This window comes from Canis lupus, chromosome 1 (genome assembly GCF_003254725.2).
Source record: "Canis lupus dingo isolate Sandy chromosome 1, ASM325472v2, whole genome shotgun sequence".
NCBI lineage: Eukaryota > Metazoa > Chordata > Mammalia > Carnivora > Canidae > Canis > Canis lupus.
The window spans coordinates 97,922,261-97,941,067 of NC_064243.1; the positions used below are offsets into that span (position 1 = coordinate 97,922,261).

At 57.1% G+C, this 18,807-nt stretch overlaps 1 protein-coding gene and 2 long non-coding RNA genes across 5 annotated transcripts; 2 read left to right on the plus strand and 1 right to left on the minus strand.

The window, feature by feature from the left end:
* Nucleotides 1-12: 12 nt before the first annotated feature.
* LOC112644884 (NUT family member 2G-like) lies at nucleotides 13-5,876 on the minus strand. The gene is made up of 7 exons (XM_025423622.3): nucleotides 4,999-5,876; nucleotides 3,931-4,651; nucleotides 2,903-3,031; nucleotides 2,393-2,532; nucleotides 1,687-1,967; nucleotides 1,083-1,199; nucleotides 13-839 (listed from the first exon to the last, which is right to left on the minus strand). Exons 1-7 carry the CDS (start codon nucleotides 5,012-5,014, stop codon nucleotides 108-110), a joined length of 2,136 nt encoding a protein of 711 aa, XP_025279407.3. The 5' UTR covers nucleotides 5,015-5,876; the 3' UTR covers nucleotides 13-107.
* LOC118351342 (uncharacterized) lies at nucleotides 2,084-5,998 on the plus strand. Its single transcript, XR_007401670.1, has 2 exons — nucleotides 2,084-5,541; nucleotides 5,786-5,998. It is a non-coding gene; the product is annotated as an uncharacterized LOC118351342 (long non-coding RNA).
* Nucleotides 5,999-9,338: 3,340 nt separating this feature from the next.
* On the plus strand, nucleotides 9,339-16,255 carry LOC112644888 (uncharacterized). 3 transcript variants are annotated; one of them, XR_003126858.3, is made up of 5 exons: nucleotides 9,339-9,496; nucleotides 12,500-12,702; nucleotides 14,725-15,033; nucleotides 15,448-15,560; nucleotides 15,657-16,251. It is a non-coding gene; the product is annotated as an uncharacterized LOC112644888 (long non-coding RNA). The 3 variants fall into 3 exon arrangements; XR_003126856.3 differs by having other exon boundaries at nucleotides 14,720-15,033; nucleotides 15,657-16,250; XR_003126859.3 differs by lacking the exon at nucleotides 9,339-9,496 and adding an exon at nucleotides 9,616-12,234 and having other exon boundaries at nucleotides 14,720-15,033; nucleotides 15,657-16,255.
* The last annotated feature ends 2,552 nt before the right edge of the window (nucleotides 16,256-18,807 follow it).

The following is an 18,807-nucleotide window of genomic DNA, read 5'->3' on the forward strand; positions in this document are numbered from 1 at the left end:
TCCCTCCTTCCCTCCCTTTCTCTCTGCCCCCCTGGGCAGGACCAGCCCAGGTGAGGAGGCCGCTCAAGGCTGCAGGGGGCCCCAGGCAGGGGCAGAGGGCACCCCCCCTACTGGCTGCAGTGGCGCTTCCTCCTGCTCCCCATCGGAAAGGGGTCACACCTTCTCTTTGGAGGCTGTGAGGGGTGAAGCGGCCTCACGGCCTTGGCCTTGGCCGGCTGCCCAGAGCCCCTGAGGTGGGCCCCAGGGAGGGGTGTCTTCCCTGCAGGGTCTGGGCCCCCCCACAGAGCCCGCTTCCAGGACTTGGGGGCCAAGGGAGCGGCGGGGCCCAGACCTCTCCTCTGGGGAGACGGGGTCCTCCGCCGTGCGGGGCTGGGGAGGTGGCGGTCGGGCGTGGGACTCTGGGAGAACTCCCAGGGCAGCAGGCTGTGCTGCAAGGCCAGGAGGAAGGCCAGGCTGGGCAGCTCCTCGTCCTCACTGGAGCCCACCACGGGCCCCCCAGGGTCCCGGGAGGGAGGGGACTCCCTGAGAACGGGGGCTCCCCGGGAGCTGGGGCCAAGGGAGGCGCCCCTCTGACCCTGGGGAGGGGAGGCCCACGGCGCAGGGGGCTCTGGTCGTCGCGGGGAGCCAGCAAAAGCTCTGGGCCTCGACAGGTGCGTGTGCGCGCGGCTGTGCCTCTGGGGTTCCTGGCCGGCCGTCTCCGGGGCGCAGGCTCCGCCGCCCGCCCCCAGCTGGGCACCTGCCTCACACTCAGGACCGGAGCCCCACCCGGCTGTGCAGTGATGCGGGGGGGTCCGCACGCCAGCCTCCACCTTCAAGGCCGCCAGTCTTTTCTCCACCAGCTGGAAGGAAGGAGGTGATATCAGGTGGCCACACAGGTGTGAGGGGGGAGGGGGGATGGTGGCATCAGGGGGAGGGGGAGAGGGGCCCTGGGGGCTGTGGCTCTCCTGACATCCTCCTGGTCCCCTCCCTCCCAGTCACCTGGTCCCCTCTCTCCCCAGGCTCATCTGGTCCCCTCCCTCCTGTGGCTCACCTGGTCCCCTCCCTCCCCTGGCTCACCTGGTGCCCTCCCTCCCCAGGCTCACCTCTGCAAGGCTCAATCCTTCCTCCTGTTCCAGTTTCTCAGCGAGGGCCTGAAGGTCCAGCTGAGTTTCCGAGGAAAGCAGTTCCGCCAGGAACGTAGGGTGGATGACTGCCTCCACCTGGGACAGAGGAATGGTGTGGGTAAGCTTGGCAGGAGCCCCTGGGGCCAGGATGTGCTGCAGGAACCCTGGAAGGTGCGGATCCCCCCATTCTTCTCCAAAGGCCGGATGATTTAACATCACAGTCAGTGGATACGGGCATGCACACACACCCCCAAACTGGTGTGCACACAGACATAAAGGCACACACACACACAAGCACATACCCACACACCTGCACGCCCACCTGCATGCACACAGGTACACACACGTATGCACACATAGGCATACGTGCACGAACACACATGCATGCAAACACACAGTATACACACATGCCTGCATGGACACACACAGGCATACACACGCATGCACAGGCACACAGACAAGCACACACGCAGCTCAGGAACACGGAACGGAGCTTTGTGCCAGAGGTCTGGGCGCAGCCCCGATCCCCGTGTTGGAGGCCAATCCGGGAACCTTCTAGACAGCAGGCTGCGGGCCAACCCACCTTGGTGATGAAGTCTTCCTGGGAACACAGCTGGTCAATGTAGCTCAGGAGACCCGGGTCCCCGTCCCACTGTGGCTCCTTTCCGTCCTCTCCCCGTTCAGCCACTGGGCCCCCCGGGGCAGAGAGGGCAGGCCCCAGCAGCCCGTCCATGATGTCCATGTACTCTCTCACGGCCTCAGGGGGGATCTCCTTGGGCGCCTTGTTGTCTCGGGGCCGCCGGGGTCTGTGTGGCTGCCGGCGGGATGGCTTGGCCCTGGAACCCGCCTTCCTGGGAATGCACGCTGAGACAGAGCAGGATGGAGGAAGGGGGCGTGAGGGGCTCCAGCAGCGCCTTGGGAGGGCGGCGGGGGGGTGGGGGGGGCTCAGAGGTAAGTGGGGGGGGCGGGACCTCCTGAGACCACAGCCCCCATGGGACGGGGGACCGGAGGGGGGAGCATCTGAGAGCCATAGGGGGAGCGGATGTGACCCCCCCAATGCTCCAAGGGTCTCCCCACGCAGCCCACGTCCCAGGCAGACTTGTTGGAGGGCCCCCTACGGGAGGGGGGACAGGAGAAGTTCTCCAGGTTGGGACCCGTCCTGACACCGGGCACTGAGACTCCAGGCTCTCTGTGGCCACGTCCACGTGAGGGAGAAGACAGGCCTGGGGGACAGCGGCTGCCCCAGACCCTGTTGTGGCCACAGCTCCCATGGGAATGTGGGTCCGTACCTGGCTGTGGGGCCGTCCCTCGGGCCGGGGGCCCCCGCAGTTCAGGCTTCAGGGGGGCTGAAGGAGGCAGGCCCTGGGCCACCTTCACCCACTGCAACTTCTGAATCTGCATCTCCTCCTCCGCCTCAAACTCCATGAACCTGGGGGTGAGGAGGCCCAGCCACACTGAGGGGGGGGGCCCCCCGGGGAGCCCCCTAAGTTGGCAGCAGGTGGAGGGACCAGGAGAGGCGGGGCCTGGAGGGGAGGCCGTGACCCCGGCCCCCAAGGAGGCAGTCAGCTGGATGTGCAGCCCCTCCCCCACGCTCCCTCGCAGGGAGTCCGACCATGGGGAACTTGGGGTCACCCCCCATTCCCAGGCCAGCTGGTGGAAGCAGGGGTGAGTCAAGAGCAGGGGAGGGTGGGATCCAGGAAGGGAGGTGAGGGGGCCCCACTGGGCCGAGCTCCGGCACCCCTTGACCCTGGCCTGGGCCTGGACTCCCCCCCAGCCCTGGGCAGGGGACCCTGACTCACTTTCCCGCCATCTCGTAGTAGATAAGCCGGTCGAAGTTGCTTTTGCTCTGCCACTCCTGCACGGCCCACCACACGCCCTCCTCCAGCGTCATCGTGGGCTTCAGGCGGGCCAGGGTCCGCAGCACCGGGCTGCAAGCCATGGGGTCAGGGCTCAGGGCTCAGGGCTCCATGGATCCAGGCCCCGCCCCCAGGACAGCAGAGCGCACCCCCACCCACGTGGCCCAGAGCTGGCAGGTGACTGCACGAAGCAGCCAGCCGTCCTGGCCGGCCCCGCCCCCACCCCTGCCCGGGAGCACAGCTGACCATCCCCTGGCCCCCTCGGCAGGGATGCCGGGCTGGGCTCGGGGCTCGGGGCTCGTTCCTCCTGGCCTCTGCCTTTCACAACAACAGTCCTGACATTCCTGGGCCAGAACAGGAGCCCCGTCCTCAGAGGGAAGGGCCGTCCCCCTGAGTTCAGGAGGGACCCAGAGGCCACAGAGAGGCAGGCAGGCCGGTGCCAGTCCCTGAGGAGGGAGCCCACGCCCTGACCCCTCCCAAGCCTGGGCCTCCCCTTCCTACTGCCATCCTCTGGGACATCGAGGATGGGGCTGCATGTGGCCTCTGCAGGGCCTGGTGGCCGATACCACCTGATGGGCCATCCCCTCCACATGAGAGGCCCCATCCTGTGTTCCCAGGAGACAGGACTACAGAGGCCCTCCTCTCTTGTGGGGCCCTTCTGCCCCCGAGGCCCCAGCCAATGGCACCATGAGGCCCATGGAAGGTCAAGGTCAAGTGGGCTAGGCTCCCCGGGGGTTGGGGGTCCTCCTCTCTTGTGGGGCCCTCTGGCCCCCGAGGCCCCAGCCAATGGCACCATGAGGCCCATGGAAGGTCAAGGTCAAGTGGGCTAGGCTCCCCGGGGTTGGGGGTCCGCTGAGATGGTCACCGGACCAGAGGTGCCTCCCCGGAGTGGCCCCCCCTCACGCCTTGCCCGCCACGCATTGTCCCAGGTCCCCCGGGTGGGGGGGATGCCACGGGCCCCAGGTACTCACATGAGAAAGCAGGACAGAGCTTCGGCGTCGGGGCTCTGTGGCAGGTGCCTGCGGGCCAGGGACTTGAAGCGCTGCCAGCGCCTGAAGTTCTCATAAACGCTCCTGGGGTTACAGGAGTCCTTGGGCGACGACGCAGTGCTCGGGTTGCTGGCTCCGCTGCCCTCCCTGCCAGCCCCGGGGGGCGGCGGCCCGGTGTTTACGAAGTGCTCCAGGGCGCTTAGCGGGGCCGCTGGTGGCAGAGCCGCAGCCAGAGGGCCTGGCGCTGAGATTCCCTGGCCGACCTGGGAGCCCCCAAAGGCCGAGGCGGGTACGCCGGGTACCATCACAGAGGCCGCCAGGAACACGGGTGTGGGACACGCAGCGCCCCCACAGAGTGTCCCCGCCGAGTTCCAGGTGGGGGGGGCCTGGGTCAGGACGATGTTCTGAGTCTGGAGGGGCTCCAATGACCCCTGCTCTGACCCGACCTGCACAATGACGTTGCAGGTCCCGGGGCCCCCAGGGCCGTGGCCAGCGTCTCCTGCCACCAGCGGGATGCTGGGGAAGGATGGCAGCTCCAGGGGGCCACTGGCGGGGAAGGGCAGGTTCAGGAGGGGCGGCGGGGGCAGCGCCCAGGAGGACCGGTGGGGTATGCCGTGACGGGGTGCGGGAAACGGCTGGGATGGGAAAGGAGACGCAAAGGCGCCCATGTCCGTGGCCACGTGGGGCCGCAGCACTGGAAACGCTGTGGACAGAAGGAAAGGGCGATGGAGTCAGGGAGTGGCAGCCGGCTCCGAGGGCCCCTGGGCCCCTGGGTCCCCGGGGGCAGAGCAGGGACCCTCCCACGTGGGGACTCTATAGGGAGGATGTGCAGCCCCTTTCCCCTGCCGCCTGGGAGGGAAGACCACAGCTTTCCGGGCTCCGGCCTGCCCACGAGAGGCAGCCTCGGGGACCCTGACTCTGACCCCCGCAGCCCAGCAAGCTCCCCTTCCTCCACCTCACCCCACCCACAGCCCGGTCCAGCGTCACAGTTGGATCCCAGGGATTTGAGGCCCGCCCAGATCTGCCCCATCCACCCGCCTACAGCCTTACCTCCTCCTGTCGCCATCCCCCCAGCAGGGCTGCTGCCGCAGGGCAGCCTCCACAGTCAGAGGAGTCCCGTGCAGGACCCACCCTGTGACCTGCTGCAGCAGACGCTCAGGATGCAGGTTGAGGAGTGAAAAGTTTGAATTTAAACGGGTAGAATGTAGGACTCAGGACATTCTGCCCGGGGGAGGGGCCGAGGGCCAGGCCCCGGGTGGGGGTGGGGAGACATTCCGGAGCCAGGCTCTGGCAGGTAGGCAAGAACCCTGAGTTCTTTTCAAATGATACCGGGGCACCCTGCCGGGGGTGGGCCTTCCCGGGCGACGGGAAGGCTGTGCTCCACATTCACAGCACCACGTGTGCCTCGGTGCCCTCCCTGCTCCCAGTCGGCGTCCATGAACCCAGGCTGGAGTCCCTGCGGCCACTCCGCTTCCTACCTGGCTCCTGACTTACGTCAACAGGGGCTGGACCGTCTGAACCCAGTTTGGAACACAGACCCTGATTACGAAGGCCACGGGGACCCGAGGGTGTCAAATCAGCCTGTGTCAGCAGGTACCGCAGGTGTAGCTGCAGGTCGGCCTCCAGCCCCGGGCCGTGTGCCCACCGCCCTGAGGTGTCAGGGGCTGTGCGGCTGCAGTGGGACCAGCCAGCCTCCCTGTGAGGCCCTGGGCGGGAAGGCCCGTCTCTTAAGGGGATGCACAGCCTACACACAGGAGATCCCACATCACTAGGTTCTGTTCCCCGGCTTATGATGCTGTTGTCAGATACTGATTTTTAACCTCTTTAATTATTTTAGTGTAAAATTTCAAGCCAGCAATACCCAATACCTTTGTTTGGTTCAAAGTCAAACTGTACATCGTGGAAGGACTGTGACGCCTCTTCCTCCCGCCTCTTCCTCCTGGCAACGCAGCCCCTTTCTCCCAGGAAACCAGTGTCACCTGGTCCTTTAAATCTTGAGAGACATGTAGGATGTGGCTAAAAGTAAATGCAACTATTTCTGCTTTTTTGACACCTGAAAGCATATTTCTCTCTGGTTAAACGTTGATACAGGTTCCCAAATATGTTTCATATGCACAGTGATTGTCTTTGTTCTGCCACTGCGGCTCTTGTCCGTATTCCTGGAGGTTAGATCGTAGAAGCAGCAGCGCTCCCATCCTTTACAATTCAGAGGACCCTGTAGAATAGGGCGGCCAGATTTAGCAAATAAAAATAATGGACACTCAGTTGAATTGGAATTTTAGATAAACAGGGCATCAGCTATTTCCACAACTGTGTCTCATGCAGCATTATTGATATACTCTGAGTGCAAATCTGTTCCTCCTCTATCTAATTTTGCGTTGAGCTGGGCTTTGTATTATATCGGCATCTGCACCAGGAAGGTGTAACGCATTCGGCTCTTCCTGGTCACGAAGAGACCTCGGCACGTCCTACGTCACTGCCGGTCTAGGCTCAGTGGGGCTAACTACTGAAATAAGGGACAGGAAACCTTCCTCTTCCTGACACTAAAGGACACAAAAACACCCTCTAGCCCTGTTTTTCTAGGTGTTATAATCAGTACCTGTGAAATGGTTGTGCGCCTTGAGTCAAAGCCAGGAATGTATCCCTTCCTCAGCACCAGCCTCCTCTCAGCCCGTCTGCCCCGGTAGCCCTGCTCACGGGCCCGCGGGTTTCCCGTCTGCGGGACAGACCCTGTTTCCGCAATCCAGGCTCAACTGCATGTGGAGTCACGGTATCACCTCAGGAACAATCGCATCGATGCGGGTTTTCATGTTGCACATCACCGTCAGTTTCTCAAGGCCACAATGAGATGAAGGAGCGTTGGTGTTTTGTTTGTGAGACGACGACTGTTAGGGATTGGCCGAGGGTGACGAGGTGTGCGAACTTCAGAGGCTGCACCCAAGGGTGTTGGGAGAGCAGCTTCGCTCCCGCTGTCCCGGGGGCAGAGCTCCTATGAGGGCAGGGTGTTGGGGAAGGAGAGGGCGGTTCAGAGGGAGGGCAGGCTCCACGCTGGGCAGGCCCTGAACAAGACTCCTGAGAAGGGGCTGAAACCGTTCCTTGTCCCTGCAAAGGAAAGTGGACTCCGGAGGGCAGGGATGTGTGAACACGTGACAGGGGCCGTCCTGCAGGGGAGGGTGGTGGACTGGGAGTCCCGGGCCTGGGGTTCCTCCGCACCCCCACCCTGTGCTGCAGTTGTGTAAGAAAGTATTTTCTCAATTCCCGTCCAACTTCCTCATGGTTTCTCGGTGTTCCCCCCGCTCGCACCCTGACAGGGGCCAGGGAGTATTCATAGAGTACTTCCCGAGTGTCCGAGTCATCGACCGGCCACCTGAGGGAGCGAGAGACACGCAGGATGTCCCTCTGGGACACATCCCAGGCCGTGCACACCGCGCAGCCCAAAAGGCCCTCCAGGCGCACCCCTCTGTCTATCCCCTCTTCCTCGACGTTCGCTGGGGACACGAGCTGAGAGCAATTCAAGCAAATCACAGTGAACTTTATTTCAAAAGTCCCTGTTGGGGACTGAAACAATAGACAACCTGGAGACGCTTCTCAGGCCTTGAACTTTCATCACGGGAAGCCTGAAACGGTCTTCGACCAACAACCTCCCATTAGAGAGATGTTGAGGCAAAATGTCGCCCTCAGGCACTCGAGCAAGCAGTGTCCTTTGTACTCCCCGCCCCCCTTGTCCAGTCATTCGACCAAGTCTTTACAAGATTCTCACTCATGGCTCAGATGCACACTCTGAATGAGCCGTCTTGGGGCCACCGATAGAAACATGACACTTGGAAACATTATCTGGTCTCAAATCTGCAGTCAGTTCGGTACCACTTGGAACTCCCTGGAGTCCAGCAGCACATGGAGGCAAATTAGCCCCAACGTAATTGGGGAGGACTCGTGGTAGAGGGAGTGACAGAAATCTCTGGACCCTGATCTCTGAGCATTCCTGCAGTGACCTCTGAGAATAAACCACCTGTGGACAGGGGTCACGGGTCTGAGAAGAGGGATGACCTCCCAGCCATCACAGAACCCTACGGGTAGCAGGGGAGACACGGGGCTTGAGCGCTGGGGAGTCTCCCTGCCGTGCGCTTGGAGGTGTGTGGTGTGAGGTTAGGAGGTTTGCGGTGCCAGGAAATAGCCCTCATCTCCCAAGGCACCAGCAAGAGCTGTGACGACGGGAGCTTCTTCCACAAATATTAAAAAGTTGAGTCCTTTTCTACTGCCACTGAACATCCGGGTATTCCAACAGAAGAGGGAGCGAGCTCCAGACTGCTGCTGAGCCACCTACAATATCCCCAGGAGTGCCCCGTGGGCGCCCGCGGTGTAAGGACGGCCTGCAAGGAACCCTGGCGGGTGCACAGTCTGGAACAGCCGCACCGGGGACCCTGGCCGGTGCACAGCCGAGGACCAGCCCACCGGGGACCCTGGCCGGTGCACAGCCGAGGACCGGCTGCACCGGGGACCCTGGCGGGTGCACAGCTCGGGACCAGCCCACCGGGGACCCTGGCGGGTGCACAGCCCAGAACAGCCGCACAGGGGACCCTGGCAGGTGCACAGCCGAGGACCGGCTGCACCGGGGACCCTGGCGGGTGCACAGCTCGGGACCAGCCCACCAGGAGCCCTGGCAGGTGAACAGCCCAGGACCAGCCGAACCGGAGACCCTGGTGGGTGCACAGCCCGGAAGAGCCGCACAGGGGACCCTGGCGGGTGCACAGCCGAGGACCAGCCCACCGGGGACCCTGGCGGGTGCTCAGCTCGGGACCAGCCCACCGGGAACCCTAGGCTAACAGGCTGCGTCGGTGGAGGCGGGAGGACCCCTGCGAGTGCTCCGGGTCGGGTCTGGATCCTCCGCCAGGACAGGGCCTCCGTGGAACTCGGGGCTCGGGGCGCGGCGGGTGCAGGGCACCTGCAGCAGGACGCGGGCGGCCGCTGAGCAGCACTGTGCACACGCGAGGCCTCGGGCTCAGGGGCACTTGCCCGCGTCCCGAGGAAGGTTACAGAGGGCACGTCCAGGACGTGATGACCGCGAGGGCTCACTTCCCGAGCGCTGGCTTGGAGGGGACCCGGCCACAAGGAGTGCGGGGTGCGGGAGTCCCGGTGCCGGCCCGAGGCGCCCTGACCCTCTGGTTGGCCTCTCCGGCAGGGACTCCTGGGCTCCCCCGCACGTGCCCCGCGCCTGCCCGCACGCGCACGCGCACCGGGGACGGGACGCCTGGGCCCTGGGCCCGCCCCCAACGGCTCCCCGCGTTCGTTAGTCGGTTCGTTGTGGGGGAGGCGCGCATGCGTGGGCGGGGGGGCGGGTCCTGACGGCCGTGCGCGGGGGGGCGGGGGGGGCGCGGGGCGGCCTCGTGCTCCCGCGGTGGGGCGTGGAGGGCCGGGCGTGCTCCCGGGCTCTCGGGGGTAGCCGCCGAGGGTGGTGTTCCGTGCGCGGCTGTGCGGGTGCGGGTGGTGTGGCCCTCGGCGCTGGCGGCGTGGACGGGACGGGCCGGGGCCGACTCTCTGGAGGTTCAAGGTGTGCGCGCCTGGACCCCGCGGGGCTGAGGCCGGTTCCTGGGGTCGGCGGCGGGGCCCGGGGCGGCCCGCGGGTCTGGGGTCTCCGCTCAGGGGTGGGGGTCAGCGTTCAGGGGCCGGGGCGGCCGCAGGTCTGGGGTCACCGCTCAGCGGTTGGGGTCTCCCTTTAGAGCCTTGGGGGTCTGTGGGTCTTGCATGCATGGGTCCATCCTCGGGACCTGAGGAGCTCGCGTTTCTGAGGTCTGTGCTTGGGGATTTGGGGCCTTAGGGGCCCTTTGGGTCTGTGGTCCGGACGTCCTCGGGTTGGGGGTCCTGGGTTGCATCAGGGTCTCTCGTCCGCGCTCCGTCGTTGGGGTCCACCCTCGCGGGTCTCGAGGGCCGTAGGGCGTCGGGTTGGGGTCTGCTCTCAGGGGCCTGGGGAGCCTGCACCTCTGGGGTGCGTTCGGGTGTGTGGGTGCTTGCGGGAATGGAGTCTGCGCCCAGGGCTTTGGGGTATCAGGCACCTCCGGTCTGGGGTCTGCGTTTGGGGGTCTGGGGGGTCCTCGGGCCTGGATTTAGCCCTTGGGAGTCTCGGGTTTGCGCCGAGGGTTCCGGGTTCTCCCGCAGCCCACAGGTCCCCCTCTGTGTCTCAGTGTCGTGAGCCGCGGGACCTGGTGCGGTGCGTGGGGGGGACCTGGGTGGCGGTGGGGCGAGCCGTGGCGGTTCTGCTGTGACCGTAGGGCTGCAAGGGGAGTGGAGCACAGGTAGGGCTCGAAGGCGCTGTCAGGTGGGAATTGGTAGGTGCATTCTGTGATGAGGGGGCGGGTGTGGAGCCTGTGCGTGTGAAAGCCGGTTGAGGGTTGTTTTGGAGGGAGTTAAGGTCAGAGTGCATACGGGCTCAAGGAGTTGGTGGTTCGCTGTTTGGGGGAGTATGATGCATGTGGATTTCCCCCCATGACTTGGGGACCTGTGTGAGTAACGGCAAATTCGGGAAGATTATGTGCATGTGAGGAGGGGCGTGTTTGGAGAGGTGCCTGCCTGTATTCGTTTAGGTATACTGGTTTTGTATATGTGGGCGATGTAGGGGGATCATTTGTGTATTAAGAGCTTGTTGCATGGTTCTGTGTATTCCATTTTCTGATTGTCAGGAGCCCTGTTTGTATTTTGGTGTGCAGAGGGAAAGCCAGTGACTATTTTGTGGCACTGGCAGATGCTTCATATGCCAGTGTGATGTGGTTTTGTATGAATCTGTATCGTCCAAGACGGAAGAGTTGATTCTGTGTGAGAATTCAGGGGTGTGAGGTCATGTAGGTGCAGGTCACGTGGTGTTATAGGTGTATGTGAAACAGGGTGTGGGTGATGTGTTAGCATAGTTGTGTACCGGATTATTGTAGGTATAATTGGGGCTTGTGGAGGGATGTGTGTCTTTATTCGAGGGGCATGGTCATTTGAAGGAGTATTTGCTGGGGCCATGTGTTTGTACTTTTAGGAGGGAGCCATTAGGCTTACTTATGTATTTTGGGAAGTGAGTAGGTCTGTATCTGATGGGGAGATAGGGCTCTGTTTATAGGGGAGTGGGAGAATTATATTTCTGTGTATTAGAAGTACGTGATATGGTTATTCGTATTTGCAGACGTGAGAGCTGGCTGCTACTCATCAGGGACAGTTTGGCATTTGGAAGTTGCTTCATGAACGGATTGCTGGAGATGTTCCTATGTGTCTTGTGTATATAGGCTGGTTTGTGTATATATATCCGTCACCAACTGCATGAATTATCAAAGTTTATTCATAGGGCATGAAGTTGTTAGGAGTATTTAAAGCGTATTTCTTTGGATAAGACTAGTGTGTTTCTATATGTGTCTGATAGGTCAGAATGAGGATAAAAATGTTCACGTATGTTCAGGAGAATGATATGTGTGTATATATGAGTGTATGTATAGACATGTGGTTTTTGTGTGTGTGTGTATCTGGGGTGTGAGTTGAGTTTCTACTCAGGGTACAGGTGGACTGTGTGCACATATTTGCATGGAAGGGGATGGGGTGTGCTAGAACTGGCTCATACTAACTTGGGAAGGTCAGTGGCGCATATCTATTCTAATTCTGTTTAGTGATGTTAGATAGGTAGCTTGAAATTAGTCATGCTGGGAATATTTATACCAGGTAAAAACCTCAAATGAAAGTTTTCCCCACCTTCCTCTGAGAGCCTTTATTAAGCATTTACCAGCACACCACTGGTGTGTTTGTGTCTGTCTGAAGCAGGCACCGTTGGGTGTGTATATGGGTGTCTCTGAATTGTGAATGGGGCATCCAGAGCTTTGGGTCCTTGTGTGTGTGCATTGACTCTGGTCATTTTGAACCATTGCGTTACTCCTAATCAGGCTGGCCTCTTCTTTAAGGCCAAAGAACCCCCCATAAATTTGATGATTTCCAGTTCTTCATGCAGATGGGTTCAGAGGCATCTGTATGTTAGGCAAGTGGACACTCCTCCAGCATTTATGGTCTTGGCATTTGGGTCCCAAGATGGATAGGCCTGGTGGACTGTGGCTGTGCAGAGCAGAACTTTTGCAAGTATGTTGGGTGGCACGTGTCAGGTTGTGTGACAGACAGTATTCAGAACATTGTAGGGATTCCTAGACAGAAGGCCAGAGGGCATGCTCTCCCAGGCAAGCCCTTGCAAGTCACCTTGGCAGCTATAGGTATAGCTCTCTTTTCTGGAACATGATTGGTAGGCAAGGACACCCTCCACACAGGGTCCAGGAGGTAAGAGTCTGCAGAACCACGTGCCCAGGGTGGTGGGGAGTATTGGGGATCACTAGTTGTCCACCAGCCTGCCTCAGTGGAAACCTGAGTCCTCAGGGCTGGGCAGGACCTCTAGGGGTCAGTGAGCTGACAAGGCCGGAGGTGGAGAGGCTTTGTCCATGAGTAAGGGCTGGGGGCTGAGACCACAGGCTGGATGTTCTGGTCTGGGTAGGTATGGCGTTGATGTTCCCGACCCATTAGAAATGCTCTCCTTTCTCTTCTGAAGGTTCAAGATGCTCCTAGGGCTGGGAAGCTCATCACAGTTTCATGTTTCTCAGAGGGGATGACCCTTTCTCTCTGTCCATGTGGAGCTGCAAACCCACCAGAGGGAGCCGTGTGATTCATGTGGTCACCAGCTGACCACATAGCTGCCTCCTGCCTCCCACCTCCCTTGGACAACCCACCCAGCATTTCTGGGCCTTTGTTATGGTGAGTCTCCTACTGGCCTTTTCTCCCTCATGGTGAATCTCTTTCCTCAGGGAAAGGTGCCATCATCACTTCCTTGAACCGCCTCTCTTCGTACGAGTGGATTCCTAGTGACTGTCTCCTTCATAACCTGTCCCCAATAAAATGACAGGACTGTGTACTAATCATACATCTCAGGTCACAGAAAGCAGGATATCGGGAGCAGGACAGTTAGCACTGAGTACTTATAGATGCTTGAAGCGGAGGTCACTACCTTTTTGTGGGCTCAGCTTTTGAGTGGTTACTTGTAAAGCAAAGTGGGAGCTTGGGGTCAGAATTCTGAGCTCAGGTCTTTGTGGAAACATCCACACTGGGTATCAGCAGGTTGTCATGCTGTAGGCCGTGTAGACAGCACCTCTCGTCATGAGGTTGGAGCTCTGTGTACATGTGTGTGCCAGTGAGGTGCAGGGTGTGTATGCGCTGGGCTTGTGTGAGTTCCTGTGAATATTTATGGTCTTGTGGGATGTTGATGTGGGTGTGTGGAGTGTATATCGCACAGGTTGAGTTGTGGTGTGAGTTCAGAGTGTTTAATGAGTCATTATATGTTTGAGGATTGGGGGTTGCTTAGGTATATGTGTTTGGGGCATGAAAGGTTGCAGGTGTGTGTATTTATGTAAGGTATCTAGGAATTTGATGAATTTTAAAGTGTTCTTGTGTATTTTGAGGGGCTTGAAGTGTTGGAGATACATATATAGGCAAATGGATATATATAGGCAAGTGGATATATATATATTCATATATATGAATATATATATATATTTTTTTCATTCAGGTTTAAGATGATCTGATGAGTACTTTTTTTTCTGGAGACCTTGGTTGGGGACAGGGGTTGGAAGGATTGTTGTGTGTGTGTGTGTGTGTGTGTATTTCATGTTTGGAAGGAGGTTGGGGAGAAAACATGAATCAGGATAAACGGGTATGGGGGGATCCTATGGGTCTATGTTTGGGGTATGCGGTGGTTTGGCATAATAAGAATGTGTAGGGATTGCGTATGTGTGATTTGGGGGCAATGAGAGCTGTGAGTATACAGTTGGTGTGGCATGGTGTGTGTGTGTGTGTGTGTGTGTGTGTGTGGCTGGATCTGCATTTTGAGACTTGTGAATATGCATATATGCGTTTGAGAAGACGCAAGGTCATGTGTTTTAATGCTTTGTGTGTTAGATTTGTGTGTTTGAGGCTTCAGCACTATATGTGTACTCACCTATCTTGTCAGGGTAAGAATTTAGGGAGTGGAGAGACTTGGGAGATTTGGGTTGTCAGTGTATATAACTGTTGTGTTGTTGTTGTGTCTATAATTGGGGTGTTGTGAGCTGTGTGTCTATAATTGGGGGGGTGTAGACAGATGCTATTTATAGGTTCTCAAGAGGGAGACCGGTATGTGTTTGTATCAGGGTGGTGAGGTTATTGTTTGTTTTGGGGAGTATGTAGGAGAGGTAGGAAACCCCATGTGTGTCCGTTTGATGGTATTTATGTGTTTGAGCTTTGGAGGCATTGTACATATGTGGACATTCACACTCCAGTATATTTGGGAATAGGGGATCGTGTTTAATATTAAGTATGTGAGTTTGGTTTTAATGTAGTCCATTATTGTTGAAGATTTGTGTGATTGATGGGGGAATGATACGGTGGGGGAATGGATTTTTGTGGGCTATGAGGATGTGTGTGTTTAAGTGTTTGATTAGTGGGGTATGATTGGGAGTGCATTTTTGCATCAAGACCATAGCTGTAATTTTATTGGGATTGGGGGTGTATGTCTGCTTGGGGCACGAGGGTTCTGGGTACACAACCAGGCATCTGATAGGTAGAGAGTTTGTGTGTTTGAGGATGTGTGGAGCTCCATGGGGCTGTGTGATAGTGGCTCACCGTGACTTGGTGGAAAGGGTTTTGGCCTGGGAGGGACCTGGGGCATATTGATGACTGTGAGAGCCTGACCCTTGTTTGTTATGATCTGTTGTTCACACTCATGTTGTCTCTTCTCTAGGGCAGCCATTCCCCTAGGATGGTCTGTGGTCCTCTTACGCTTACCTGGACAGGTCTGGGAGTATCACATCTGGTGGCTGGATGCAGGGTGGGGCTGACACCCCACAGGAGTGGGTATCCTGTCCTCAGTGGGGTGGCTAGGAGGTCATGGTTTCTCCTCCAGGGCGTCACATTTGATCAGTCCTCTCCAGAATGTGCGAACAGAGCTGACCCATTGGATAGACTCTGCCAGGAGAGTAGTAGACCTGAGGACAGTTCCCGAGAGAGAAATCTGGTTTCTTCCTTGAGTGGCTCCCACTACAGGGCCCTTCTCAGGTCTGGCCCTGCTGACTGTCCTGCCTGCCCATATGTCCTACCGCACTGTGTCCTTGGGTCACACCAGCACGAGGCCCCCTGCATGTCAGTTCTCACTGTCCTTCCCCACTCTGCCCTGCTGCCCATCCCACTCTCTCCCCTGACACTGTGTGTGAGTCACCTCCTCCGGTGGGGGGGGATCCCTCTTCCCCATGATCTCACACCACCTTCCTGCCTCTCATTTCCCCTCCTTAGCACCCACTGCTCTCAGAACAAACTCCAGACTCCTCAGTGTCCTTCCCAGGCACCATGTGGTCCAACCCCCTCTCACTGCCTGCCCCTCTGCCCTTGGTCATGACCCCCCAGTGCAGCAGCCTTCTTTCTGTTCTTGCAATGCACCTTGGGGCCTTAGCATTCTCTGTTTCCTCCTGCTAGAATGCTTCCGGAGCTCTTTAAGGAGTGCCTTCCTGACCGAGCTCTGCCCTGTTACTCCCTTGGCCCTCATCCTGCTTCAGTATCCTGCAGTGTTGTGCTCTCTCAAGACTAACGTGAGTATTGTATCCCTGGCAACTGGTAACCATTGGCTCATGAAAGACTCAGGCCATCCATGAGAGGGTGAGCTTCACTGTCCACTCTGTCAACAGGACCTGTGAGCCTGCTGCCTCGTGGCACACATGTTCTTTAAGGATGGGACCACTGAGTCTTCATTACCTCCTTCCAGGACACATCCAAGGCCTGACCACTGTCTGCTCCTATCACTGTCAGGCAGAATAAATTAAGCCAGGTAACACAGGACACAGGGCACCCTGCAAAGTTCCAAACACAAATGTTGTTCAGGGAAGAAGTAAACTCCTATGGCTCATAGTTCAAGTGCAATGAAACAGGCATGAAATATAAGTTAAAACAGACTGGGTGTAAAATTATGAGTGCCTGGTGATCTTTAGAATGCAGCATGTTTCCCGTGACCCAGATATTGACAGCCAAAACGGTTGAGGGAAGAGTAGACCCAGCGTGAGTGCCCAGCTGTGTTCATCAGGCTCCATAGAGAATGTGAATTTGCATCACTTAGTTTCTAGCAGGTGGGCAGCCACGGTGGCGCAGCGGTTTAGTGCTGCCTGCAGCCCGGGGTGTGATCCTGGAGACCCGGGATTGAGTCCCATGTCGGGCTCCCTGCATGGAGCCTGCTTCTCCCTCTGCCTGTGTCTCTGCCTCTCTCTCTCTCTCTCTGAATAAATAAATCTTAAAAAAAAAAATAAAATAGTTTCTAGTAGGTACCAGGTACTATGAGGAAAACGTTTATATTCATGCTTGCCGAATCCATAAAAAACCCCGCTAGGTGGGTACATTATCGTTCCACTTCTCAGGTGTTAGAGGTGAGTGGTCATGACCAAGCACTTTGCATGTGCCAGAATATCAGCCATACTGGTTAACACATCCCAACAAACTAAACATAACCCTTATCAATGCATCTGGATGCGATGTGGTGAAGATGCAAAATACATCCCAGTAGTAGATGAGCAGTGCGAAACACTCCCACCATTTTAACAGGTGTGAGGCAATATCTCATTGTGATTTTAATTTACATTTCCCTGACAATTAATAATGTTGAACAACTTTTCCTATATTTGTTGGCCATTTGTAGGTCTTTGGAGAAAGGTCTATTCAAGTCCTTTGTCCATTTTTTTTTTTTTTTTTGAGTTCTTATTGTTGAGTTGAAGGAGATCCTCCTATTTTGGACATTAACCCCTTTTCAGATATGTAGCGTTCAGGGGGTCGGGGCGGCCCGTGGGTCTGGGGTCACCGCTCAGGAGCCTGGGATCCTTGCTCAGGGGTTGTTGGTCAGGGTTCTGGGGCCTGGGCCGCCCGCACGTCTTGGGTCACCGCTCAGGAGTCTAGGGTCCTTGCTCAGGGGTTGGTAGTCAGTGTTCAGGGGTCCCTGGCCACCCCGGGCTCCAGGCGCCTGTGGGCCCTGGGTTCACTGTCTGGGGTCTCGGGTGGTCAGCAGGTCCCTTTTCGTGTCCAGGTGTCTTGGTCCGCGGGTCAGCTGCAGGGGTGGAGGCACCCTGGGAGTGGGGTGTGGAGGCTCTACTGTGCCTGGGGGGGATGCTGCGAAGGGAGTGAGTACAGGAGGGGTGGCTGTGGAGTGGAGCTGTAACCTAGGACTGCTGTAGGTAACCCCTAGGTTTGCGGGACCAGGCGCGGGGAGTCGTACCTGTGTTATCATTGGTAAGTCCTTGCTCACAGCCCGTTAAGTGTGTGCACTTAGCCCTACACTGTGTCATGGGGGGAGCTGGTTGGTAGTTAGAAGCCTTTGCCAGCGCCGTACCCGTGTTCTTATGGGACCTGAGGTGGTGCGTGGCTGTGTTCCTTGCGAGTGAAAGGACTGTGTGGGTGTGCGTTGGTTGTGGAGATTTAGGGTTTATTTAAAGACGTCAAGGTGGGTCTTGTGTTTGGAAGCAGGGGTTGTGGGTGGTCGTGTGCACCTGGAAGGGTGTCGTGGGTTCGTGTCTTTGCAGTCTCCTGCGCCCCCGGAGGACCCATGGGCCCTGTGTGGTTTTGCACACATCCTATTTGAGAGTCTGCTGAGAATCTGTTGACATGAATTCCTACTTTTGAGGTTTATTTGTGTTTTTACAGAGTTGGAGGGAATCTGACTAGTGTATCATCGTCCTGTGTGGGTTGCTGATGTCTCTGTGATGGTTTGGGGCTCAGTGGAAGTCCGGAGTGTGTTTTTCTGCGAGTAGATGGGGTTAAGTTTATTTATAGGGTTTGAGTTGTAACTCAGGCACGTTCAATGTGTTTGGGTGATGTGTTTGTGATTTAGGGCCCTGCCCCCTGAATGTTTGCAGTTTGCGTGTAGGGTCGGGTTAGGAAGGGTTAGCTGCTCGTGCATACTGGCAATGTTGGGGAGGGTGTGCCTGTTAATCTTGGTGTAGGGGCTGCTTATTTTCTATGAAAATGATAAAGGTAATGTCGTTTAGTAGGGACTCTGGGAGCCCTCAGGCATTACCCCTCACTCTGGTAGAAGCATTGCTGACTGCTCCAGCCACCCGGTGGATGAAAAGCTGCCACCACCCGGGACTCTGGATCTTCTCCAGTCAACTTTGATTCAAAACCACTCCTCCCAACTTACTCCCCTCCTTTATAAAAACAAGTCCCTCTCTCCTTCTCTGCACTTGCCTGTAGGTCGCCATAGTTGGCATGTTCTAGATTGCACTTCCTCTGCTATTCCTGAATGAAGTTGTTTTGCTCGTAAAATGACTAGCTGTTTTACTTTTAAGGCTGATATTTTGAAATGTGGATGGATCCTTTGTCCATTTGGGGCATGCTGTCTGGTTACATGCATTTCTTTTGTTGATTTTCAGGAGCTGTGAGCACATATCTGGGGATGTGAGGGCAGGTCTGTGACTATTTTATAGGATTGGTAATATGTCACGAGAAGATGAATGTGTTGTATGGTGTGGGCTTCATCTGTATTCTGGAAGATGGTAGAGTTATTTCATAGAGTGTTTGAGACTGATTATGTGTATGTGAGTAATGTGAAGCTTTATATATATTTGAGGGTATAAGGTATGTTTTCTTATTTGTAGCGTGCTGGGTAATTTGGGGTATATTTGGGGGTTGTGATAAGAAATGTGCGTTTGTGTATTTGTGAAGCATGGAAGATTGGATGAATATTTTTGTGGTATGTATTTGGATTTTTCATTAGGTTATTAGTACATATCTGGGAGTATTTTTGTACTGATAGAGTAATGGGATTATATGTTTATGCAGGAGAGTTGCAGAATTGTATTT

What these genes read in the sequence shown, in the direction of transcription:
- LOC112644884 (XM_025423622.3), bottom strand. An exon ending in GCTCTGTCCTGCTTTCTCAT is followed by an intron (nt 3,032 to 3,930) that starts GTGAGTACCTGG and finishes CATGGCTTGCAG; the next exon opens with CCCGGTGCTGCGGACCCTGG. An exon ending in AGGAAGACTTCATCACCAAG is followed by an intron (nt 1,200 to 1,686) that starts GTGGGTTGGCCC and finishes CCTCTGTCCCAG; the next exon opens with GTGGAGGCAGTCATCCACCC.